The sequence below is a fragment of the Periplaneta americana genome, chromosome 2, assembly GCF_040183065.1.
Source record: "Periplaneta americana isolate PAMFEO1 chromosome 2, P.americana_PAMFEO1_priV1, whole genome shotgun sequence".
NCBI classification, from domain to species: Eukaryota; Metazoa; Arthropoda; class Insecta; order Blattodea; family Blattidae; genus Periplaneta; species Periplaneta americana.
In genome coordinates this window covers 185,458,414-185,484,686 of record NC_091118.1, presented here as the reverse complement: position 1 = coordinate 185,484,686, position 26,273 = coordinate 185,458,414, and the positions used below count along the sequence as shown (strand labels likewise).

Genomic DNA, 26,273 nt, shown 5'->3' with positions numbered 1-26,273 from the left:
ATCTGCAGCACCTTCGTCTTCTTCGCCCTCATTTTTCTCATCTTCATCGTTTACCGGTTCTTCACCTTCCTTTTCTTCTCCGCCTTCCCCATCTGCAGCACTTTCGTTTTCTTCGATCTCATCTTCCTCATCTTCATTGCCTACCGGATCTTTGGCGTCTTCTCCATCTTCAACATTTTCGTATTTTTCGCCCTCATCTTTCTCATCTTCATCGTTTACCGGTTCTTCACCTTCCTTTTCTTCTCCGTCTTCTTCATCTGCAGCACTTTCGTTTTCTTCGCCGTCATCCTTCTCGTCTTCATCGTTTACCGGCTCTTCGCCGTCCTTATCTTCTCCGTCTTCATCTACACCACTCTCGTCTTCTTCGCCTTCATCTTTCTCATCTTCATCGTTTACTGGTTCTTCGCCTTCCTTTCCTTCTCGTTCTTCATCTGCACCACTTTCGTCTTCTGCGCCCTCAGCTTTCTGATCTTCATCGTTTACCGGTTCATCTTCATCGTTTACCGGTTCTTCGCCGTCCTTTTCTTCTCCGTCGTCTTCATCTGCAACACTTCCGTCTTTTTCGCCTTCATCTTTCTCATCTTCATCGCTTACTGGTTCTTCATCTTCCTTTTCTGCTTCTTCATCTGCACCACTTTCCTCTTCTTCGCCTTCATCTTTCTCATCTTCATCGTTTACTTGATCTTCACTTTCCTTTTCTTCTCCTTCTTCATCTGCACCACTTTCGTCTTTTTCGCCCTCTTCTTTCTCATCTTCATTGTTTACCGGTTCTTCGCCGTCCTTTTCTTCTCCGCCGTCTTCATCTCTAGCACTTTCGTCTTCTTCGCCTTCATCTTTCTCATCTTCATCGTTTACTGCTTCTTCATCTTCCTTCTCTGCTTCTTCATCTGCACCACTTTCCTCTTCTTCGCCTTCATCTTTCTCATCTTCATCGTTTACTTGTTCTTCACTTTCCTTTTCTTCTCCTTCTTCATCTGCACCACTTTCGTCTTTTTCGGCCTCTTCTTTCTCATCTTCATTGTTTACCGGTTCTTCGCCGTCCTTTTCTTCTCCGCCGTCTTCATCTCTAGCACTTTCGTCTTCTTCGCCTTCATGTTCCTCATCTTCATGGTTTACCGGTTCTTCTCCTTCCTTTTCTTCTCCGTCTCCTTCATCTGCAGCACTTTCGTCTTCGCCTTCATCTGTCTCATCTTCATCGTTTACCGATTCTTCGCCGTCCTTTTCTTCTCCGTCTTCTCCATCTGCAGCACTTTAGACTTCTTCGCCCTCATCTCTCTCATCATCATCATCGTTTACCGGTTCTTCGCCGTCCTTTTCTTCTCCGGCTTCTTCATCTGCAGCACTTTCGTCTTCTTCGCCATCATCATTCTCATTTTCATTGTTTACCGCTTCTTCACCTTCCTTTTCTTCTCCGCCTTCTTCATCTGAGGCACCTTCGTCTTCTTCGCCTTCATCTGTCTCATCTTCATCGTTTTCCGGTTGTTCGCCGTCCTTTTGTTCTCCGTCTTCTCCATCTGCAGCACTTTCGTCTTCTTCGCCCTCATGTTTCTCATCTTCATCGTTTACCGGTTCTTCGCCGTTCTTTACTTCTCCGTCTTCTGCATCTGCAGCACTTTCGACTTCATCGCCCTCATCTTTGTCATCTTCATCGTTTACCGGTTCTTCGCCGTCCTTTTCTTCTCCGTCGTCTTCATATCCAGCACTTTCGTCTTCTTCGCCTTCATCTTTCTCATCTTCAACGTTGACTGTTTCTTCACCTTCCGTTTCTTCTCCTTCTACAACTGCACCACTTTCGTCTTCTTCGCCTTCACCTTTCTCATCTGCATTGTTTACTGGTTCTTCACCTTCCATTTCTTCTCCTAATTCATCTCCACCACTTTCGTCTTCTTCGCCCTCATCTTTCTCATCTTCATCGTTTACTGGTTCTTCGCCATCCTTTTCTTCTCCCTCTTCAACTGCACCACTTTCGTCTTCTTCCCCCTCTTCATTCTCATCTTCATCGTTTGCCAGTTCTTCGCCGTCCTGTTCATCTCCGTCTCCTCCATCTCCAGCATCTTCGTCTTCTTCGCCCTCATCTTTCTCATCTTCATAGTTTACCGGTTCTGCGCCGTCCTTTTCTTCTCCGTCTTCTTCATCTGCACGACTTTCGCCTTCTTCGCCCTCATCTTTCTCATCTTCAGCGTTTGCCGGTTCTTCGCCGTCCTTTCCTTCTCCGTCTTCTTCATCTGCAGCACTTTCGTCTTCTTCGCCTTCATCTTTCTCATCTTCATCGTTTACCAGTTCTTCACCTTCCTTTTCTTCTCCGTCGTCTTCATCTGCAGCACTTTCGTCTTCTTCGCCTTCATCTTTCTCATCTCCATCGTTTACCTTTTCTTCACCTTCCTTTTCTTCTCCGGCTTCTTCATCTGCAGCACTTTCGTCTTCTTCGCCTTCACCTTCCTTATCTTCATTGTTTACCGGTTCTTCGCCGTCCTTTTCTTCTCCGTCTTCTTCATCCTCAGCACTTTCGACTCCTTCGCCTTCATCTTTCTCATCTTCATCGTTTACCGGTTCTTCACCTTCCTTTTGTTCTCCGCCTCCTTCATTTGCAGCACTTTCGTCTTCGCCTTCATCTGTCTCATCTTCATCGTTTACCGATTCTTCGCCGTCCTTTTCTTCTCCGTCTTCTCCATCTGCAGCACCTTCGTCTTCTTCTCCCTCATCTTTCTGATCTTCATCGTTTACCGGTTCTTCGCCGTTCTTTTCTTCTCCGTCTTCTCCATCTGCAGCACTTTCGACTTCTTCGCCCTCATCTCTCTCATCATCATCTTTTACCGGTTGTTCGCCGTCCTTTTCTTCTCCGTCTTCTTCATCTGCAGCATTTTCGTCTTCTTCGCCATCATCTTTCTCATCTTCATCGTTTACCGGCTCTTCACCTTCCTTTTCTTCTCCGCCTTCTTCATCTACAGCACCTTCGTCTTGTTCGTCCTCATTTTTCTCATCTTCATCATTTACCGGTTCATCGCCGTCCTTTTCTTCTCCGTCTTCTCCATCTGCAGCACCTCCTTCTTCTTCGCCCTCATCTTCATAGTTTACCGGTTCTTCGCCGTCCTTTTCTTCTCCGTCGTCTTCATCTGCAGCACTTCCGTCTTCTTCGCCCTCATCTTTCTCATCTTCATCTTTTACTGGTTCTTCACCTTCCTTTTCTGCTTCTTCTTCATCTGCACTACTTTCGTCTTTTTCGCCCTCATCTTTTTCATCTTCATTGTATTCCGGTTCTTCCCCTTCCTTATCTTCTCCGTCTTCATCTGCAGCACTTTCGTCTTTTTCGACTTCATCTTTCTCATCTTCATCGTTTACTGGTTCTTCACCTTCCTTTACTTCTCCTTCTACATCTCCACCACTTTCGTCTTCTTCGCCTTCATCTTTCTCACCTTCATCGTTTACCGGTTCTTCACCATCATTTTCTTCTCCGTCTTCTTCATCTGCAGCACCTTCGTCTTCTTCGCCTTCATATTTCTCATCTTCATCGTTTACTGGTTTTTCACCTTCAGTTTCTGCTCCTTCATCTGCACCACTTTCATCTTCTTCACCTTCATCTTTCTCATCTTCATCGTTTACTTGTTCTTCACCGTCCTTTTCTTCTTCTTCATCTGCATCACTTTCGTCTTCTTCGCCCTGATCTTCCTCATCTTCATCGTTTTCCGGTTCTTCACCTTCCTTTTCATCTCTGTCCTCTTCATCCGAAGCACTTTCGTCTTCTTCGCCTTCATCTTTCTCATCTTCATCGTTTACTGGTTCTTCATCTTCCTTTTCTTCTCCTTCATCTCCACCACTTTCGTCTTCTTCGCCTTCATCTTTCCCATCTTCATCGTTTATTTGTTCTTCACGTTCCTTTTCTGCTTCTTCTTCATCTGCGCCACTTTCGTCTTCTTCGTCCTCATCTTTCTCTTCTTCATCGTTTACTGGTTCTTCACCTTCCTCTTCTTCTCCGTCTTCTTCATCAGCACCACTTTCGTCTCCTACGCCCCCATCTTTCTCTTGTTCGTCGTTTACCGGTTCTTCACCTTCCTTTTCTTCTCCGTCGTCTTCATCTGCAGCACTTCCGTCTTCTTCGCCCTCTTCTTTGTCTTCTTCATCTTTTACTGGTCCTTCTCCTTCCTTTTCTGCTTCTTCTCCATCTGCAGCACTTTTGTCTTCTTCGCCCTGATCTTTCTCATCTTCATCGTTTTCCGGTCCTTCACCTTGCTTTTCTTCTCCGTCCTCTTCATCTGCAGCACTTTCCTCTTCTTCGCCATCACCTTTCTCATCTTCATCGTTTACCGTTTCTTCGCCATCCTTTTCTTCTCCGTCTTCATCTGCAGCACTTTCGTATCCTTCGCCTTCATCTTTCTCATCTTCATCGTTTCCCGGTTCTTCACCTTCCTTTTCTTCTCCGTCTCCTTCATCTGCAGCACTCTCGTCTTCTTCGCCTTCATCTGTCTCATCTTCATCGTTTACCGGTTCTTCGCCGTTCTTTTCTTCTCCGTCTTCTCCATCTGCAGCACTTTCGCCTTCTTCGCCCTCATCTTTCTCATCTTCATCTTTTACCGGTTCTTCGCCGTCCTTTTCTTCTCCGTCGTCTTCATCTCCAACACTTTCATCTTCTTCGCCTACATCTTTCTCATCTTCATCGTTGACTTGTTCTTCACCTTCCTTTTCTTCTCCTTCATCTGCACCACTTTCGTCTTCTTCGCCTTCACCTTTCTCATCTGCATTGTTTACTGGTTCTTCAGCTTCCTTTTCTTCTCCTACTTCATCTGCACCACTTTTGTCTTCTTCGCCCTCATCTTTCTCATTTTCATCGTTCACTGGTTCTTCGACATCCTTTTCTTCTCCCTCTTCAATTGCACCACTTTCGTCTTCTTCGCCCTCATCTTTCTCATCTTCATCGTTTGTAGGTTCTTCGCCGTCCGTTTCTTCTCCGTGTCCTCCATCTCCAGCACTTTCGTCTTCTTCGCCCTCATCTTTCTCATCTTCATCGTTTACCGGATCTTCGCCGTCCTTTTCTTCTCCGTCTTCATCATCTGCAGCTCTTTCGTCTTTTTCGCCTTCATCGTTCCCATGTTCATCGTTTTTCGCTTCTTCACCTTCCTTTTCTTCTCCGTCTTCTTCATCTGCAGCACTTTCGTCTTCTTCGCCTTCATCTTTCTCATCTTCATCGTTTATCTGTTCTTCACCTTCCTTTACTTCTCCGTCTTCTTCATCTGCAGCACTTTCGTCTTCTTCGCTTTCACCTTCCTCATCTTCATCGTTTACCGGTTCTTCGCCGTTCTTTTCTTCCCCGTCTTCTTCATCTTCAGCACTTTCTACTCCTTCGCCTTCATCTTTCTCATCTCCATCGTTTACCGGTTCTTCACCTTCCTTTTCTTCTCCGTCTCCTTCATCTGCAGCACTTTTGTGTTCGCCTTCATCTGTCTCATCTTCATCGTTTACCGATTCTTCGCCGTCCTTTTCTTCTCCGTGTCCTCCATCTGCAGCACTTTCGTCTTCTTCGCCCTCATCTTTCTCATCTTCATCTTTTACCGGATCTTCGCCGTTCTTTTCTTCTCGGTCTTCTCCATCTGCAGCACTTTCGACTTCTTCGCCCTCATCTCTCTCATCATCATCGCTTACCGGTCCTTCGCCGTCCTTTTCTTCTCCGTCTTCTTCATCTGCAGCATTTTCGTCTTCTTCGCCATCATCTTTCTCAACTTCATCGTTTACCACTTCTTCACCTTCCATTTCTTCTCCGCCTTCTTCATCTGCAGCACCTTCGTCTTCTTCGCCGTCATTTTTCTCATCTTCATTGTTAACCGGTTCTTCGCCGTCCTTTTTTTCTCCGTCTTCCCCATCTGCAGCACTTTCGTCTTCTTCGATCTCATCTTTGTAATCTTCATCGTTTACCGGTTCTTTGCCGTCTTCTTCATCGGCAACATTTTCGTCTTCTTCGCCCTCATCTTTCTCATCTTCATCGATTACCGGTTCTTCACCTTCCTTTTCTTCTGCGACTTCTTCATCTGCAGCACTTTCATCTTCTTCGCCCTCATCTTTCTCATCTTCAGCGTTTGGCGGTTCTTCGCCGTCCTTTTCTTCTCCGGCTTCATCCCCACCACTTTCGTCTTCTTCGCCTTCATCTTTCTCATCTTCATCGTTTACTGGTTCTTCGCCTTCCTTTCCTTCTCGTTCTTCATCTGCACCATTTTCGTCTTCTTCGCCCTCATCTTTTTCATCTTCATCGTTTACCGGTTCGTCGCCGTCCTTTTCTTCTCCGTCTTCTTCATCTGCAGCACTTTCGTCTTCTTCGCCCTCATCTCTCTCATCTTCATCGTTTTCCGGTTCTTCGCCGTCCTTTTCTTCTCCGTCTTCTTCATCTGCAGCACTTTCATCTTCTTCGCCCTCATCTTTCTCATCTTCAGCGTTTGCCGGTTCTTCGCCGTCCTTTTCTTCTCCGGCTTCATCCCCACCACTTTCGTCTTCTTCACCTTCATCTTTCTCATCTTTATCGTTTACTGGTTCTTCGCCTTCCTTTCCTTCTCGTTCTTCATCTGCACCATTTTCGTCTTCTTCACCCTCATCTTTTTGATCTTCATCGTTTACCGGTTCTTCGCCGTCCTTTTCTTCTCCGTCTTCTTCATCTGCAGCACTTTCGTCTTCTTCGCCCTCATCTCTCTCATCTTCAGCGTTTCCCGGTTCTTCGCCGTCCTTTTCTTCTCCGGCTTCATCCCCACCACTTTCGTCTTCTTCGCCTTCATCTTTCTCATCTTCATCGTTTACTGGTTCTTCGCCTTCCTTTCCTTCTCGTTCTTCGTCTGCACCATTTTCGTCTTCTTCGCCCTCATCTTTTTGATCTTCATCGTTTACCGGTTCTTCGCCGTCCTTTTCTTCTCCGTCTTCTTCATCCCCACCACTTTCGTCTTCTTCGCCCTCTTCTTTCTCTTCTTCATGGTTTACTGGTTCTGCACCTTCCTTTTCTTCTCCTTCTCCATATGCAGCACTTTCGCCTTCTTCGCCTTCATCTCCCTCATCGTCATCGTTTACTGCTTCTTCACCTTCCTTTTCTGCTTCTTCATCTGCACCACTTTCGTCTTCTTCGTCCTCATCTTTCTCTTCTTCATCGTTTACTGGTTCTTCACCTTCCTTTTCTTCTCCTTCATCTGCACCACCTTCGTCTTCTTCGCCTTCATCTTTCTCATCATCATCGTTCACCGGTTCTTCACCTTCCTTTTCTTCTCCGTCTTCTTCATCTGCAGCACTTTCATCTTCTTCGCCATCATCTTTCTCATCTTCATCGTTTACTGTTTCTTCGCCATCCTTTTCTTCTCCGTCTTCTTCATCTGCAGCACTTTCCTCTCCTTCGCCTTCATCTTTCTCATCTTCATCGTTTACCGGTTCTTCACCTTCCTTTTCTTCTCCGTCCCCTTCATCTGCAGCACTCTCGCCTTCTTCGCCCTCATCTTTCTCATCTTCATCGTTTACCGGTTCTTCGCCGTTCTTTTCCTCTCCGTCGTCTTCATCTCCAGCACTTTCGTCTTCTTCACCTACATCTTTCTCATCTTCATCGTTGACTTGTTCTTCACCTAACTTTTCTTCTCCTTCTTCATCTGCACCACTTTCGTCCTCTTCGCCTTCACCTTTCTCATCTGCAATGTTTACTGGTTCTTCAACTAACTTTTCTTCTCCTACTTCATCTGCATCGTCTTCTTCGCCTTCATCTTTCTCATCTTCATCGTTTACTGGTTCTTCGCCTTCCTTTCCTTCTCGTTCTTCGTCTGCACCATTTTCGTCTTCTTCGCCCTCATCTTTTTGATCTTCATCGTTTACCGGTTCTTCGCCGTCCTTTTCTTCTCCGTCTTCTTCATCCCCACCACTTTCGTCTTCTTCGCCCTCTTCTTTCTCTTCTTCATGGTTTACTGGTTCTGCACCTTCCTTTTCTTCTCCTTCTCCATATGCAGCACTTTCGCCTTCTTCGCCTTCATCTCCCTCATCGTCATCGTTTACTGCTTCTTCACCTTCCTTTTCTGCTTCTTCATCTGCACCACTTTCGTCTTCTTCGTCCTCATCTTTCTCTTCTTCATCGTTTACTGGTTCTTCACCTTCCTTTTCTTCTCCTTCATCTGCACCACCTTCGTCTTCTTCGCCCTCACCTTCCTCATCTTCATCGTTTGCCGGTTCTTCGCCGTTCTTTTCTTCCCCATCTTCTTCATCCTCAGCACTTTCGACTCCTTCGCCTTCATCTTTCTCATCTCCATCGTTTACCGGTTCTTCACCTTCCTTTTCTTCTCCGTCTCCTTCATCTGCAGCACTTTCGTCTTCGCCTTCATCTGTCTCATCTTCATCGTTTACCGATTCTTCGCCGTCCTTTTCTTCTCCGTCTCCTCTATCTGCAGCACTTTCGTCTTCTTCGCCCTCATCTTTCTCATCTTCATCTTTTACCGGATCTTCGCCGTTCTTTTCTTCTCGGTCTTCTCCATCTGCAGCACTTTCAACTTCTTCGCCCTCATCTCTCTCATCATCATCGTTTACCGGTTTTTCGCCGTCCTTTTCTTCTCCGTCTTCTTCATCTGCAGCACTTTCGTCTTCTTCGCCTCCATCTTTCTCATCTTCATCGTTGACTTGTACTTCACCTTCCTTTTCTTCTCCTTCATCTGCACCACTTTCGTCTTCTTCGCCTTCACCTTTCTCATCTGCATTGTTTACTGGTTCTTCAGCTTCCTTTTCTTCTCCTACTTCATCTGCACCACTTTTGTCTTCTTCGCCCTCATCTTTCTCATTTTCATCGTTCACTGGTTCTTCGATATCCTTTTCTTCTCCCTCTTCAATTGCACCACTTTCGTCTTCTTCGCCCTCATCTTTCTCATCTTCATCGTTTGTAGGTTCTTCGCCGTCCGTTTCTTCTCCGTGTCCTCCATCTCCAGCACTTTCGTCTTCTTCGCCCTCATCTTTCTCATCTTCATCGTTTACCGGTTCTGCGCCGTCCTTTTCTTCTCCGTCTTCTTTATCTCCAGGACTTTCGTCTACTTCGCCCACATCTTTCTCATCTTCATCGTTTACCGGATCTTCGCCGTCCTTTTCTTCTCCGTCTTCATCATCTGCAGCACTTTCGTCTTTTTCGCCTTCATCGTTCCCATGTTCATCGTTTATCGGTTCTTCACCTTCCTTTTCTTCTCCGTCTTCCTCATCTGCAGCACTTTCTTCTTCTTCGCCTTCATCTTTCTCATCTTCATCGTTTATCTGTTCTTCACCTTCCTTTACTTCTCCGTCTTCTTCATCTGCAGCACTTTCGTCTTCTACGCCCTCACCTTCCTCATCTTCATCGGTTACCGGTTCTTCGCCGTTCTTTTCTTCCCCGTCTTCTTCATCTTCAGCACTTTTGTGTTCGCCTTCATCTGTCTCATCTTCATCATTTACCGATTCTTCGCCGTCCTTTTCTTCTCCGTCTCCTCCATCTGCAGCACTTTCGTCTTCTTCGCCCTCATCTTTCTCATCTTCATCTTTTACCGGATCTTCGCCGTTCTTTTCTTCTCGGTCTTCTCCATCTGCAGCACTTTCGACTTCTTCGCCCTCATCTCTCTCATCATCATCGTTTACCGGTTCTTCGCCGTCCTTTTCTTCTCCGTCTCCTTCATCTGCAGCATTTTCGTCTTCTTCGCCATCATCTTTCTCATCTTCATCGTTTACCACTTCTTCACCTTCCATTTCTTCTCCGCCTTCTTCATCTGCAGCACCTTCGTCTTCATCTTCATCGTTAACCGGTTCTTCGCCGTCCTTTTCTTCTCCGTCTTCCCCATCTGCAGCACTTACGTCTTCTTCGATCTCATCTTTGTAATCTTCATCGTTTACCGGTTCTTTGCCGTCTTCTTCATCGGCAACATTTTCGTCTTCTTCGCCCTCATCTTTCTCAGATTCATCGTTTACCGGTTCTTCACCTTCCTTTTCTTCTCCGTCTTCTTCATCTGCTGCTCCTTCGTCTTCTTCGCCCTCATCTCTCTCATCTTCATCGTTTTCCGGTTCTTCGCCGTCCTTTTCTTCTCCGTCGTCTTCATCTGCAGCACTTCCGTCTTCTTCGCCCTCATCTTTCTCTTCTTCATGGTTTACTGGTTCTTCACCTTCCTTTGCTTCTCCTTCTACATCTGCAGCACTTTCGCCTTCTTCGCCTTCATCTCTCTCATCGTCATCGTTTACTGCTTCTTCACCATCCTTTTCTGCTTCTTTATCTGCACCACTATCGCTTTCTTCGCCTTCATCTTTCTTATCGTCATCGTTTACTGCTTCTTGACCTTCCTTTTCTGCTTCTTCATCTGCACCACTTTCGTCTTCTTCGTCCTCATCTTTCTCTTCTTCATCGTTTACTGGTTCTTCACCTTCCTTTTCTTCTCCTTCATCTGCACCACTTTCGTCGTCTACGCCCTCATCTTTCTCATCTTCACCGTTTACCGGTTCTTCGCCGTCCTTTTCTTCTCCGTCTTCTTCATCTGCACCACTTTCGTCTTCTTCGCCTTCATCTTTCTCATCTTCATCTTTTACTGGTTCTTCACCTTCCTTTTCTTCTCCTTCATCTGCACCACTTTCGTCTCTTTCGCCTTCATCTTTCTCATCTTCATCGTTCACCGATTCTTCACCTTCCTTTTCTTCTCCGTCTTCTTCATCTGCAGCACTTTCATCTCCTTCGCCTTCATCTTTCTCATCTTCATCGTTTACCGGTTCTTCACCTTCCTCTTCTTCTCCGTCTCCTTCATCTGCAACACTCTCGCCTTCTTCGCCCTCATCTTTCTTATCTTCATCGTTTACCGGTTCTTCGCCGTTCTTTTCTTCTCCGTCGTCTTCATCTCCAGCACTTTCGTCTTCTTCGCCTACATCTTTCTCATCTTCATCGTTAACTGGTTCTTCACCTTCCTTTTCTTCTCCTTCTTCATCTGTACCACTTTCGTCTTCTTCGCCTACACCTTTCTCATCTGCATTGTTTACTGGTTCTTCACCTTCCTTTTCTTCTCCTACTTCATCTGCACCACTTTTGTTTTCTTCGCCCTCATCTTCATCGTTCACCGATTCTTCACCTTCCTTTTCTTCTCCGTCTTCTTCATCTGCACCACTTTCGACTTCTTCGCCCTCATCTTTCTCATCTTCATCGTTCACCGGTTCTTCACCTTCCTTTTCTTCTCCGTCTTCTTCATCTGCAGCACTTTCCTCTCCTTCGCCTTCATCTTTCTCATCTTTATCGTTTACCGGTTCTTCACCTTCCTTTTCTTCTCCGTCTTCTTCATCTGCACCACTTTCGACTTCTTCGCCCTCATCTTTCTCATCTTCATCGTTCACCGGTTCTTCACCTTCCTTTTCTTCTCCGTCTTCTTCATCTGCAGCACTTTCCTCTCCTTCGCCCTCATCTTTCTCATCTTCATCGTTTACCGGTTCTTCGCCGTTCTTTTCCTCTCCGTCGTCTTCATCTCCAGCACTTTCGTCTTCTTCACCTACATCTTTCTCATCTTCATCGTTGACTTGTTCTTCACCTAACTTTTCTTCTCCTTCTTCATCTGCACCACTTTCGTCCTCTTCGCCTTCACCTTTCTCATCTGCAATGTTTACTGGTTCTTCAACTAACTTTTCTTCTCCTACTTCATCTGCACCACTTTTGTCTTCTTCGCCCTCATCGTTCTCATCTTGATCGTTTACTGGTTCTTTGCCATCCTTTTCTTCTCCCTCTTCAACTGCACCATTTTCGTCTTCTTCGCCCTCATCTTTCTCATCTTCATCGTTTGTCGGTTCTTCGCCGTCCGTTTCTTCTCCGTGTCCTCCATCTCCAGCACTTTCGTCTTCTTCGCCCTCATCTTTCTCATCTTCTTCGTTTACCGGTTCTGCGCCGTCCTTTTCTTCTCCGTCTTCATCATCTGCAGTACTTTCGTCTTTTTCGCCTTCATCGTTCCCATCTTCATCGTTTAACGGTTCTTCACCTTCCTTTTCTTCTCCGTCTTCTTCATCTGCAGCACTTTCGTCACCTTCGCCTTCATCTTTCCTATCTTCATCGTTTATCTGTTTTTCACCTTCCTTTTCTTCTCCGTCTTCTTCATCTGCAGCACTTTCGTCTTCTTCGCCCTCACCTTCCTCATCTTCATCGTTTGCCGGTTCTTCGCCGTTCTTTTCTTCCCCATCTTCTTCATCCTCAGCACTTTCGACTCCTTCGCCTTCATCTTTCTCATCTCCATCGTTTACCGGTTCTTCACCTTCCTTTTCTTCTCCGTCTCCTTCATCTGCAGCACTTTCTTCTTCGCCTTCATCTGTCTCATCTTCATCGTTTACCGATTCTTCGCCGTCCTTTTCTTCTCCGTCTCCTCTATCTGCAGCACTTTCGTCTTCTTCGCCCTCATCTTTCTCATCTTCATCTTTTACCGGATCTTCGCCGTTCTTTTCTTCTCGGTCTTCTCCATCTGCAGCACTTTCAACTTCTTCGCCCTCATCTCTCTCATCATCATCGTTTACCGGTTTTTCGCCGTCCTTTTCTTCTCCGTCTTCTTCATCTGCAGCACTTTCGTCTTCTTCGCCTCCATCTTTCTCATCTTCATCGTTGACTTGTACTTCACCTTCCTTTTCTTCTCCTTCATCTGCACCACTTTCGTCTTCTTCGCCTTCACCTTTCTCATCTGCATTGTTTACTGGTTCTTCAGCTTCCTTTTCTTCTCCTACTTCATCTGCACCACTTTTGTCTTCTTCGCCCTCATCTTTCTCATTTTCATCGTTCACTTGTTCTTCGCCATCCTTTTCTTCTCCCTCTTCAATTGCACCACTTTCGTCTTCTTCGCCCTCATCTTTCTCATCTTCATCGTTTGTAGGTTCTTCGCCGTCCGTTTCTTCTCCGTGTCCTCCATCTCCAGCACTTTCGTCTTCTTCGCCCTCATCTTTCTCATCTTCATCGTTTACCGGTTCTGCGCCGTCCTTTTCTTCTCCGTCTTCTTTATCTCCAGGACTTTCGTCTACTTCGCCCACATCTTTCTCATCTTCATCGTTTACCGGATCTTCGCCGTCCTTTTCTTCTCCGTCTTCATCATCTGCAGCACTTTCGTCTTTTTCGCCTTCATCGTTCCCATGTTCATCGTTTATCGGTTCTTCACCTTCCTTTTCTTCTCCGTCTTCCTCATCTGCAGCACTTTCTTCTTCTTCGCCTTCATCTTTCTCATCTTCATCGTTTATCTGTTCTTCACCTTCCTTTACTTCTCCGTCTTCTTCATCTGCAGCACTTTCGTCTTCTACGCCCTCACCTTCCTCATCTTCATCGGTTACCGGTTCTTCGCCGTTCTTTTCTTCCCCGTCTTCTTCATCTTCAGCACTTTCGACTCCTTCGCCTTCATCTTTCTCATCTCCATCGTTTACCGGTTCTTCACCTTCCTTTTCTTCTCCGTCTCCTTCATCTGCAGCACTTTTGTGTTCGCCTTCATCTGTCTCATCTTCATCATTTACCGATTCTTCGCCGTCCTTTTCTTCTCCGTCTCCTCCATCTGCAGCACTTTCGTCTTCTTCGCCCTCATCTTTCTCATCTTCATCTTTTACCGGATCTTCGCCGTTCTTTTCTTCTCGGTCTTCTCCATCTGCAGCACTTTCGACTTCTTCGCCCTCATCTCTCTCATCATCATCGTTTACCGGTTCTTCGCCGTCCTTTTCTTCTCCGTCTCCTTCATCTGCAGCATTTTCGTCTTCTTCGCCATCATCTTTCTCATCTTCATCGTTTACCACTTCTTCACCTTCCATTTCTTCTCCGCCTTCTTCATCTGCAGCACCTTCGTCTTCATCTTCATCGTTAACCGGTTCTTCGCCGTCCTTTTCTTCTCCGTCTTCCCCATCTGCAGCACTTACGTCTTCTTCGATCTCATCTTTGTAATCTTCATCGTTTACCGGTTCTTTGCCGTCTTCTTCATCGGCAACATTTTCGTCTTCTTCGCCCTCATCTTTCTCAGATTCATCGTTTACCGGTTCTTCACCTTCCTTTTCTTCTCCGTCTTCTTCATCTGCTGCTCCTTCGTCTTCTTCGCCCTCATCTCTCTCATCTTCATCGTTTTCCGGTTCTTCGCCGTCCTTTTCTTCTCCGTCGTCTTCATCTGCAGCACTTCCGTCTTCTTCGCCCTCATCTTTCTCTTCTTCATGGTTTACTGGTTCTTCACCTTCCTTTGCTTCTCCTTCTACATCTGCAGCACTTTCGCCTTCTTCGCCTTCATCTCTCTCATCGTCATCGTTTACTGCTTCTTCACCTTCCTTTTCTGCTTCTTTATCTGCACCACTATCGCTTTCTTCGCCTTCATCTTTCTTATCGTCATCGTTTACTGCTTCTTGACCTTCCTTTTCTGCTTCTTCATCTGCACCACTTTCGTCTTCTTCGTCCTCATCTTTCTCTTCTTCATCGTTTACTGGTTCTTCACCTTCCTTTTCTTCTCCTTCATCTGCACCACTTTCGTCGTATACGCCCTCATCTTTCTCATCTTCACCGTTTACCGGTTCTTCGCCGTCCTTTTCTTCTCCGTCTTCTTCATCTGCACCACTTTCGTCTTCTTCGCCTTCATCTTTCTCATCTTCATCTTTTACTGGTTCTTCACCTTCCTTTTCTTCTCCTTCATCTGCACCACTTTCGTCTCTTTCGCCTTCATCTTTCTCATCTTCATCGTTCACCGATTCTTCACCTTCCTTTTCTTCTCCGTCTTCTTCATCTGCAGCACTTTCATCTTCTTCGCCATCACCTTTCCCATCTTCATCGTTTACCGTTTCTTCGCCATCCTTTTCTTCTCCGTCTTCTTCATCTGCAGCACTTTCATCTCCTTCGCCTTCATCTTTCTCATCTTCATCGTTTACCGGTTCTTCACCTTCCTCTTCTTCTCCGTCTCCTTCATCTGCAACACTCTCGCCTTCTTCGCCCTCATCTTTCTTATCTTCATCGTTTACCGGTTCTTCGCCGTTCTTTTCTTCTCCGTCGTCTTCATCTCCAGCACTTTCGTCTTCTTCGCCTACATCTTTCTCATCTTCATCGTTAACTGGTTCTTCACCTTCCTTTTCTTCTCCTTCTTCATCTGTACCACTTTCGTCTTCTTCGCCTTCACCATTCTCATCTGCATTGTTTACTGGTTCTTCACCTTCCTTTTCTTCTCCTTCTTCATCTGCACCACTTTCGTCTTCTTCGCCTACACCTTTCTCATCTGCATTGTTTACTGGTTCTTCACCTTCCTTTTCTTCTCCTACTTCATCTGCACCACTTTTGTTTTCTTCGCCCTCATCTTCATCGTTCACCGATTCTTCACCTTCCTTTTCTTCTCCGTCTTCTTCATCTGCACCACTTTCGACTTCTTCGCCCTCATCTTTCTCATCTTCATCGTTCACCGGTTCTTCACCTTCCTTTTCTTCTCCGTCTTCTTCATCTGCAGCACTTTCCTCTCCTTCGCCTTCTTCTTTCTCATCTTTATCGTTTACCGGTTCTTCACCTTCCTTTTCTTCTCCGTCTCCTTCATCTGCAGCACTCTCGTCTTCTTCGCCCTCATCTTTCTCATCTTCATCGTTTACCGGTTCTTCGCCGTTCTTTTCTTCTCCGTCGTCTTCATCTCCAGCACTTTCGTCTTCTTCGCCTACATCTTTCTCATCTTCATCGTTGACTTGTTCTTCACCTAACCTTTCTTCTCCTACTTCATCTGCACCACTTTTGTCTTCTTCGCCCTCATCGTTCTCATCTTGATCCTTTACGGGTTCTTCGCCATCCTTTTCTTCTCCCTCTTCAACTGCACCACTTTCGTCTTCTTCGCCCTCATCTTTCTCATCTTCATCGTTTGTCGGTTCTTCGCCGTCCGTTTCTTCTCCGTGTCCTCCATCTCCAGCACTTTCGTCTTCTTCGCCCTCATCTTTCTCATCTTCATCGTTTACCGGTTCTGCGCCGTCCTTTTCTTCTCCGTCTTCTTCATCTGCAGGACTTTCGTCTTCTTCGCCCTCATCTTTCTCATCTTCATCGTTTACCGGATCTTCGGCGTCTTTTTCTTCTCCGTCTTCATCATCTGCTGCACTTTCGTCTTTTTCGCCTTCATCGTTCCCATCTTCATCGTTTAACGGTTCTTCACCTTCCTTTTCTTCTCCGTCTTCTTCATCTGCAGCACTTTCGTCTTCTTCGCCTTCTTCTTTCTCATCTTCATTGTTTATCTGTTCTTCACCTTCCTTTTCTTCTCCGTCTTCTTCATCTGATGCACTTTCGTCTTCTTCGCCCTCACCTTCCTCATCTTCATCGTTTACCGGTTCTTCGCCGTTCTTTTCTTCCCCGTCTTCTTCATCCTCAGCCCTTTCGACTCCTTCGCCTTCATCTTTCTCATCTCCATCGTTTACCGGTTCTTCACCTTCCTTTTCTTCTCCGTCTCCTTCATCTGCAGCACTTTCGTCTTCGCCTTCATGTGTCTCATCTTCATCGTTTACCGATTCTTCGCCGTCCTTTTCTTCTCCGTCTCCTCCATCTGCAGCACCTTCGTCTTCTTCGCCCTCATCTTTCTCATCTTCATCTTTTACCGGATCTTCGCCGTTCTTTCCTTCTCCGTCTTCTTCATCTGCAGCACTTTCGTCTTCTTCGCCATCATCTTTCTCATCTTCATCGTTTACCGCTTCTTCACCTTCCTTTTCTTCTCCGCCTTCTTCATCTGCAGCACCTTCGTCTTCTTCGCCATCATTTTTCTCATCTTCATCTTTAACCGGTTCTTCGCCGTTATTTTCTCCTCCATCTTCCCCATCTGCAGCACTTTCGTCTTCTTCGGTGTCATCTTTCTCATCTTCATCGTTTACCGGTTCTTTGCCGTCTTCTTCATCGGCAACATTTTCGTCTTCTTCGCCCTCATCTTTCTCAGCTTCATCGTTTACCGGTTCTTCACCTTCCTTTTCTTCTCCGTCTTCTTCATCTGCAGCACTTTCGTCTTCTTCGCCCTCATCTTTCTCATCTTCATCGTTTGCCGGTTCTTCGCCGTCCTTTTCTTCTCCGTCTTCTTCATCTGCACCACTTTCGTCTTCTTCGCCTTCATCTTTCTCATCTTCATCTTTTACTGGTTCTTCACCTTCCTTTTCTTCTCCTTTATCTGCACCACTTTCGTCTCTTTCGCCTTCATCTTTCTCATCTTCATCGTTCACCGATTCTTCACCTTCCTTTTCTTCTCCGTCTTCTTCATCTGCAGCACTTTCATCTTCTTCGCCATCGCCTTTCTCATCTTCATCGTTTACCGTTTCTTCGCCATCCTTTTCTTCTCCGTCTTCTTCATCTGCAGCACTTTCCTCTCCTTCGCCTTCATCTTTCTCATTTTCATCGTTTACCGGTTCTTCACCTTCGTTTTCTTCTCCGTCTCCTTCATCTGCAGCACTCTCGCCTTCTTCGCCCTCATCTTTCTTATCTTCATCGTTTACCGGTTCTTCGCCGTTCTTTTCTTCTCCGTCGTCTTCATCTCCAACACTTTCGTCTTCTTCGCCTACATCTTTCTCATCTTCATCGTTGACTGGTTCTTCACCTTCCTTTTCTTCTGCTTCTTCATCTGCACCACTTTCGTCTTCTTCGCCTTCACCATTCTCATCTGCATTGTTTACTGGGTCTTCACCTTCCTTTTCTTCTCCTTCTTCATCTGCACCACTTTCGTCTTCTTCGCCTACACCTTTCTCATGTGCATTGTTTTCTGGTTCTTCACCTTCCTTTTCTTCTCCTACTTCATCTGCACCACTTTTGTTTTCTTCGCCCTCATCTTCATCGTTTACTGGTTCTTCGCCATCCTTTTCTTCTCCGTCTTCTTCATCTGCACCACTTTCGACTTCTTCCCCCTCATCTTTCTCATCTTCATCGTACACAGGTTCTTCGCCGTCCTTTTCTTCTCCGTCTTCTTCATCTGCAGGACTTTCGTCTTCTTCGCCATCATCTTTCTCTTCTTCATCGTTTACCGCTTCTTCACCTTCCTTTTCTTCTCCGCCTTCTTCATCTGCAGCACCTTCGTCTTCTTCGCTGTCATTTTTCTCATCTTCATCTTTAACCGGTTCTTCGCCGTTATTTTCTTCTCCGTCTTCCCCATCTGCAGCTCTTTCGTCTTCTTCGGTCTCAGCTTTGTCATCTTCATCGTTTACCGGTTCTTTGCCGTCTTCTTCATCGGCAACATTTTCCTCTTCTTCGCCCTCATCTTTCTCAGCTTCATCGTTTACCGGTTCTTCACCTTCCTTTTCTTCTCCGTCTTCTTCATCTGCAGCACTTTCGTCTTCTTCGCCCTCATCTTTCTCATCTTCATCGTTTGCCGGTTCTTCGCCGTCCTTTTCTTCTCCGTCTTCTTGATCTGCAGCACTTTCTTCTTCTTCGCCCTCATCTTTCCCATCTTCATTGTTTACCGGATCTTCGCCGTCCTTTTCTTCTCCGTCTTCTCCATCTGCAGCACCTTCGTCTTCTTCGCCCTCATCTCTCTCATCTTCATCGTTTTCCGGTTCTTCGCCGTCCTTTTCTTCTCCGTCGTCTTCATCTGCATCACTTCCGTCTTCTTCGCCCTCATCTTTCTCTTCTTCATGGTTTACTGGTTCTTCACCTTCCTTTTCATCTCCTTCTACATCTGCAGCACTTTCGCCTTCTTCGCCTTCATCTCTCTCATCGTCATCGTTTACTGCTTCTTCACCTTCCTTTTCTGCTTCTTTACCTGCACCACTATCGCTTTCTTCGCCTTCATCTTTCTCATCGTCATCGTTTACTGCTTCTTGACCTTCCTTTTCTGCTTCTTCATCTGCACCACTTTCGTCTTCTTCGTCCTCATCTTTCTCTTCTTCATCGTTTACTGGTTCTTCACCTTCCTTTTCTTCTCCTTCATCTGCACCACTTTCGTCGTCTACGCCCTCATCTTTCTCATCTTCACCGTTTACCGGTTCTTCGCCGTCCTTTTCTTCTCCGTCTTCTTCATCTGCACCACTTTCGTCTTCTTCGCCTTCATCTTTCTCATCTTCATCTTTTACTGGTTCTTCACCTTCCTTTTCTTCTCCTTCATCTGCATCACTTTCGTCTCTTTCGCCTTCATCTTTCTCATCTTCATCGTTCACCGGTTCTTCACCTTCCTTTTCTTCTCCGTCTTCTTCATCTGCAGCACTTTCATCTTCTTTGCCATCACCTTTCTCATCTTCATCGTTTACCGTTTCTTCGCCATCCTTTTCTTCTCCGTCTTCTTCATCTGCAGCACTTTCCTCTCCTTCGCCTTCATCTTTCTCATCTTCATCGTTTACCGGTTCTTCACCTTCCTTTTCTTCTCCGTCTCCTTCATCTGCAGCACTCTCGCCTTCTTCGCCCTCATCTTTCTCATCTTCATCGTTTACCGGTTCTTCGCCGTTCTTTTCTTCTCCGTCGTCTTCATCTCCAGCACTTTCGTCTTCTTCGCCTACATCTTTCTCATCTTCATCGTTGACTGCTTCTTCACCTTCCTTTTCTTCTCCTTCTTCATCTGCACCACTTTCGTCTTCTTCGCCTTCACCTTTCTCATCTGCATTGTTTACTGGTTCTTCACCTTCCTTTTCTTCTCCTTCTTCATCTGCACCACTTTCGTCTTCTTCGCCTTCAGCTTTCTCATCTGCATTGTTTACTGGTTCTTCACCTTCCTTTTCTTCTCCTACTTCATCTGCACCACTTTTGTTTCCTTCGCCCTCATCTTTCTCATCTTCATCGTTTACTGGTTCTTCGCCATCCTTTTCTTCTCCCTCTTCAACTGCACCACTTTCGTCTTCTTCGCCATCATCTTTCTCATCTTCATCGGTTGCCGGTTCTTCGCCGTCCTTTTCTTCTCCGTCTCCTCCATCTCCAGCACTTTCGTCTTCTTCGCCCTCATCTTTCTCGTCTTTATCGTTTACCAGTTCTGCGCCGTCCTTTTCTTCTCCGTCTTCTTCATCTGCAGCACTTTCGTCTTCTTCGCCTTCATCTCTCTCATCTTCATCTTTTACTGGTTCTTCACCTTCCTTTTCTTCTCCTTCTTCATCTCCACCATTTTCGTCTTCTTCGCCTTCATCTTTCTCATCTTCATAGTTTACCGGTTCTTCACCTTCCTCCTCTTCTCCTTCTTCATCTGCACCACTTTCGTCTTCTACGCCCTCATCTTTCTCATCTTTATCGTTTACCAGTTCTTCACCTTCCTTTTCTTCTCCGTCTTCATCATCTGCACCACTTTCGTCTTCTTCGCCTTCGTCTTTCTCATCTTCATCGTTTACTGGTTCTTCACCTTCCTTTTCTTCTCCTTCATATGCTCCACTTATGTCTCTTTCGCCTTCATCTTTCTCATCTTCATCGTTTACCGGTTTTTCACCTTCCTTTTCTCCTTCGTCTTTTTCATCTGCAGCACTTTCGTCTTCTTCGCCATCACCTTTCTCATCTTCATCGTTTACTGTTTCTTCGCCATTCTTTTCTTCTCCGTCTTCTTCATCTGCAGCACTTCCGTCTGCTTCGCCTTCATCTTTCTCATCTTCATCGTTTACCGGTTCTTCACCTTCCTTTTCTTCTCCGTCTAATTCATCTGCAGCACTATCGTCTTTTTCGCCCTCATCTTTCTCATCTTCATCGTTTACCGGTTCTTCGCCGTCCTTTTGTTCTCCGTCTTCTCCATCTGCAGCACTTTCGTCTTCTTCGCCCTCATCTTTCTCATCTTCATCGTTTACCGGTTCTTCGCCGTTCTTTTCTTCTCCGTCTTCTCCATTTGCAGCACTTTCGACTTCTGCGCCCTCATCTTTCTCATCTTCATCGTTTACCGGTTCTTCGCCTTCCTTTTCTTCTCCGTCGTCTTCATCTCCAGCACTTTCGTCTTCTTCGCCTTCATCTTTCTTATCTTCATCGTTGACTGGTTCTTCACCTTCCTTTTCTTCTCCTTCTTCTGCACCACTGTCGTCTTCTTCGCCTTCACCTTTCTCATCTGCATTGTTTACTGGTCCTTCACCTTCCTTTTCTTCTGCTACTTCATCTGCACCACTTTCGTCTTCTTCGCCCCCATCTTTCTCATCTTCATCGTTTACTGGTTCTTCGCCATCCTTTTCTTCTCCCTCTTCAACTGCACCACTTTCGTCTTCTTCGCCCTTTTCTTCTCCGTCTTCTTCATCTGCAGCTCTTTCGTCTTCTTTGTCTTCATCTTTCTCATCTTCATCGTTTACCAGTTCATTGCCGTCCTTTTCTTCTCCGTCTCCATCTGCAGCACTTTCGCCCTCTTCGCCTTCATCTTTCTCATTTTCATCGTTTACCCTTTCTTCACCTCCCTTTTCTTCTCCGTCTTCTTCATCTGCAGCACCTTCATCTTCTACGCCTTCATCTTTCTCATCCTCATCGTTTACTGGTTCTTCACTTTCCTTTCCTGCTTCTTCATCTGCACCTATTTCGTCTTCTTCGCCTTCATCTTTCTCTTCTTCATCGTTTACCGATTCTTCACCTTTCTTTTCTTCTCCTTCAGCTGCACGGCTTTCGTCTTGTACGCCCTCATCTTTCTCATCTTCATTGTTTACCGATTCTTCACCTTCCCTTTCTTCTCCGTCTTCTTCATCTGCACCACTTTCGTCTTCTTCGCCTTCATCTTTCTCATCTTCATCGTTTACAGCTTCTTCACCTTCCTTTTCTTCTCCGTCTTCTTCATCTGCAGCACCTTCGTCTTCTTCGCCCTCATCTTTCTCAGCTTCATCGTTTACTGGTTCTTCACGTTCTATTTCTTCTCCTTCTTCATCTGCACCACTTTCGTCTTCTTCGCCCTGATCTTTCTCATCTTCATTGTTTACTTGTTCTTCACCTCCCATTTCTTCTCCGTCTTCTCCATCTGCAGCACTTTCGTCTTCCTCGCCTTCATTTTTCTCATCTTTATCGTTTACTGTTTTTTCACCTTCATTATCTGCTTCGTCTTCATCTGCAACACTTTCATCTTCTTCACCTTCATCTTTCTCATCTTCATCGTTTACTGGTTCTTCACCTTCCTTTTCTTCTCCTTCTTCATCTGCAGCGCTTTCGTCTTCTTCGCCTTCATCTTTCTCATCTCCATCGTTTACTGGTTCTTCTCCTTCCTTTTCGTCTCCGTCTTCTTCATCTGCAGCGCTTTCGTCTTCTTCGCCTTCATCTTTCTCATCTCCATCGTTTACTGGTTCTTCTCCTTCCTTTTCTTCTCCTTCATGTGCACCACTTTCGTCTTCTTCGCCTTCATCTTTCTCATCTTCATCGTTTACTGGTTCTTCACCTTTCCTTTCTTCTCCGTCGTCTTTATCTGCACCACTTTCGTCTTCTTCGCCTTCATCTTTCTCATCTTCATCGTTCACTGCTTCTTCACCTTCCTTTTCTTCTCCTTCATCTGCAGCACTTTCGTCTTCTTCGCCTTCATCTTTCTCATCTTTATCCTTTACTGGTTCTTCACCTTCCTTTTCTTCTCCTTCTTCATCTGCACCAACTTCGTCTTCTTCGCCTTCATCTTTCTCATCTTCATCGTTTACTGGTTCTTCACCTTCCTTTTCTTCTCCTTCTCCATCTGCAGCACTGTCGTCTTCTTCGCCTTCATCTTTCTCATCTTCATCCTTTTCTGGTTCTTCACCTTCCTTTTCTTCTCCTTCATCTGCACCACTTTCGTCTTCTTCGCCTTCATCTTTCTCATCTCCATCGTTTACTGGTTCTTCGCCGTCCTTTTCTTCTCCGTCGTCTTCATCTGCAGCACTTTCGTCTTCTTCGCCTTCGTCTTTCTCATCTTCATAGTTGACTGGTTCTTCACCTTCCTTTTCTTCTCCGTCTTCTTCATCTGCACCACTTTCGTCTTCTTCGGATTGATCTTTCCCATCTGCATCGTTTACTGGTTCTTCACCTTCCTTTTCTTCTCCTTCTTCATCTGCACCACTTTCGTCTTGTTGGCCCTCATCTTTCTCATCTTCATCGTTTGCTGGTCCTTTGCCTTCCTTTTCTTCTTCTTCAGCTGCACCACTTTCTTCTTCTTCGCCCTCATCTTTCTCATCTTCATCGTCTACCGGTTCTTCACCTTCCTTTTCTTCTCCGTCTTCTTCATCTGCAGCACCTTCGTATTCTTCGCCCTCATGTGTCTCATCTTCATCGTTTACCGGTTCTTCGCCGTCCTTTTCTTCTCCGTCTTCTCCATCTGCAGCACTTTCGTCTTCTTCGTCTTCATCTTTCTCATCGTCATCGTTTACCGGTTCTTCGACGTCCTTTTCTTCTCCGTCTTCTCCATCTGCAGCATTTTCTCTTTCTTCGCCTTCATATTTCTCGTCTTTATCGTTTACCGGTTCTTCGCTGTCCTTTTCTTCTCCGTCTTCTCCATCTGCAGCACTCTCGTGTTTTTCGCCCTCATCTTTCTCATCTTCATCGTTTACTGGTTCCTCGCCGTCCTTTTCTTCTCCGTCTTCTCCATTTGCAGCACTTTCGTCTTCTTCGCCCTCATCGTTGTCATCTTCATCGTTTACCGGTTCTTCACCTTCTTTTTCCTCTCCGTCGTCTTCATCTGCAGCACCTTCGTCTTCTTCGCCCTCATCTTTCTCATCTTCATCGTTCACCGGTTCTTCAACTTCCTTTTCTTCTCCGTCTTCTTCATCTGCAGCACCTTCGTCTTCTTCGCCCTCATCTTTCTCATCGTCATCGTTTACCGGTTCTTCACCTTCCTTTTCTTCTCTGTCTTCATCTGCACCACTTTCGTCATCTTTGCCTTCTTCTTTCTCGTCATCATTGTTTTCTGGTTCTTCACCTTTCTTTTCTTCTCCTTCTCCATCTACAGCACTTTCGTCTTCTTTGCCTTCGTCTTTCTCATCTTCATCGTTTACCGGTTCTTCAACTTCCTTTTCTTCTCCGTCTGCTCCATCTGCAGCACTTTCGTCTTCTTCGCCTTCTTCTTTCTCATCTTCATCGTTTACCGGTTCTTCGCCGTTCTTTTCTTCTCCGTCGTCTTCATCTGCAGCACTTTCGTCTTCTTCGCCTTCATGTTTCTCATCTTCATCGTTTACCGGTTCTTCGCCTTCCTTTTCTTCTGCGTTTTCTCCATCTGCAGCACTTTCGTCTTCTTCGCCCTCAACTTTCTCATCTTCATCGTTTACCGGTTCTTCGCCGTCCTTTTCTTCTCCGTCTTCTTCATCTGCAGCACCTTCGTCTTCTTCGCCCTCATCTTTCTCATCTTCCTCGTTTACCGGTTCTTCGCCGTCCTTTTCTTCCTCGTCTTCTCCATCTGCAGCACTTTCGTCTTCTTCGCCCTCATCTTTCTCATCTTCATCGTTTACCGGTTGTTCGCTGTCCTTTTCTTCTCCTTCTTCTTCATATGCAGCACTTTCGTCTTCTTCGCCCTCATCTTTCTCATCTTCATCACGTACCTTTTCTTCGCCGTCCTTTTCTTCGCCGTCCTTTTCTTCGCCGTCCTTTTCTTCTCCGTCTTCTTCATCTGCAGCACTTTCTTCTTCTTCGCCTTCATCTTTCTCATCTTCATCTTTTACCGGTTCTTCGCCGTCCTTTTCTTCTCCGTGTTCTCCATCTGCAGCACTTTCGTCTTCATCACCCTCATCTTTCTCATCTTCATCGTTTATCGGTTCTTCACCGTCCTTTTCTTCTCCACCTTCCTCTTCTGCAGCACTTTCCTCTTCTGCAGCACTTTCCTCTTTGCCCTCGTTTTCCCTCTCTTTCTTTTCCAATTCTTCGGCATGCTTATCGTGATTTCGTTCTTGTTCTTCGTTTTGTTCAGTCCTTTTTTTTTCGTTTTCGTCCTGGTGTTGTGTCTCTTTGTCTTCATTACTTTTGTCACCGTGTTTGTCGTCTTCGTCCTTTTCTTCTCGGCCTTGACTTCCAGTTTCTTCTTCTTCTTCTATTTCTTCTTCTTCTTGTTCTTCTTGTTCTTCTTCATCGTTGTCCTCTTCTTTTGCGTTGTCCTTATTGACTTCTCTCTTATTGGTGGATTGCTCTTTAAGTATATCGTGTTGATCAGTGTTTTGTTCTTTGTCTTGTTTTTCATCATTTTCTTTGTTTGTACTTTCTTTTTCTTTCTCTTCATCCTCTTTTAAATCTTTTTCCTGGCCTGAATCAATGTAGTCGTCATTCGGGCTTGCTTGTTTGTCGTCTGCGTTTTCAGGATACTCTTCGTTTTGTTGTGGTGTGTCAGGTATCTGTAAGAATATTAATGTTGCCAATGTTAATTTTGTGCGTGCGTGTTGTGTGTATGGTACAGAAGAGTTTTGTGTTTCTGTCGATTTTAGGTAAAGGGCTATACTTGTTAAACCTAACATTGCATTGCGTTGTAATGTGCCAGTAATAGGTAGGGAAATTTCTAGAGCATGCTTACAAATTTCGATTTGTATAAAATGTGATTACAATGACATTTGTATCACTTTGTATATTTCGAATTATAGCAAGATAACCAGAATTTGCAAGTGTGTGACAAGAATAATTTCATATATACAGTGTGAGCCGTAAGTAATGACATTAATTTCTGGGGGTTATTCTTTGAAATGTATCAAGTAAAAATGTGTTTAATGTAATTTTGCTCGTTTTTGCTTCGTTTTCGATATAAAAGTTGTGATATATGAAACATTTCATATCGTCTTTTAGGTTATCCATTGAATATCCGATATGCTCAGTCAATTTAAGAGAGCATTGTGTTATGGTAATAAATGATTGAAAGAATTTTAGTTTTGTCCTTTAAATGGAGAGAAATTTTTATCCTAGCAAGTGTAACTTTGAAAAATTCTTTCTTAGAATGAAAGTTACATTTGTCCAGACCAAATTTCTGCATATTTTAAGGGATAATACTAAAATTCTTTCAATCTTATATTATCCTAATACACTGCTTTCTTAAATTGACTTATCTGATTGGGAATGCAATCAATAGCTTTCCTAAAACAGACTATGAAATAATTTCAAGGGAAAAATTGTCCCGGGACCGGGTATCGATCCCGGGACCTCTGGTTGAACGTACCAGCGCTCTGCCAACTGAGCTACCCGGGAACTCCACCCGACACCGTCTCAACTTTTCCCTTTATATCCACACAACTCGCGTGGGCTGACGAAACGCCAGAGACCCACATCGAGTGCACACTATCTGTGTGTGACTTGGAATTGTGGTTTTCTGTTAACGTACACAGTGACGTATATATTATGCAAATCTACAGGAAGCTCTAACTGAAAGACTAGATTTGCACAGACTATGAAATGTTTCATATAAAACTGTTATCTCGAAAAGGAAGCAAATACGAGAAAAATTGTATTAAACTCTTTTTTTTTAATATCTCAAAGAATAATCCCCTGAAATTAATGTCACTAGTCATTACTTATGGTTCACCCCTATATTTTATTGTGGTCT

At 45.1% G+C, this 26,273-nt stretch overlaps 1 protein-coding gene across 1 annotated transcript in view; it reads right to left on the bottom strand.

Annotated features, from left to right (window-relative positions):
- Nucleotides 1–1,118: 1,118 nt before the first annotated feature.
- LOC138695216 (titin homolog) overlaps nt 1,119–26,273 on the bottom strand; it is a 48,658-nt gene continuing 23,503 nt past the window's right edge. Inside the window, exon 3 of the mRNA XM_069819676.1 lies at nt 1,119–25,080. Coding sequence (XP_069675777.1) covers nt 1,252–25,080 — 23,829 coding nt within the window. The 3' untranslated portion in view covers nt 1,119–1,251. The remainder of the gene's footprint in view (nt 25,081–26,273) is intronic.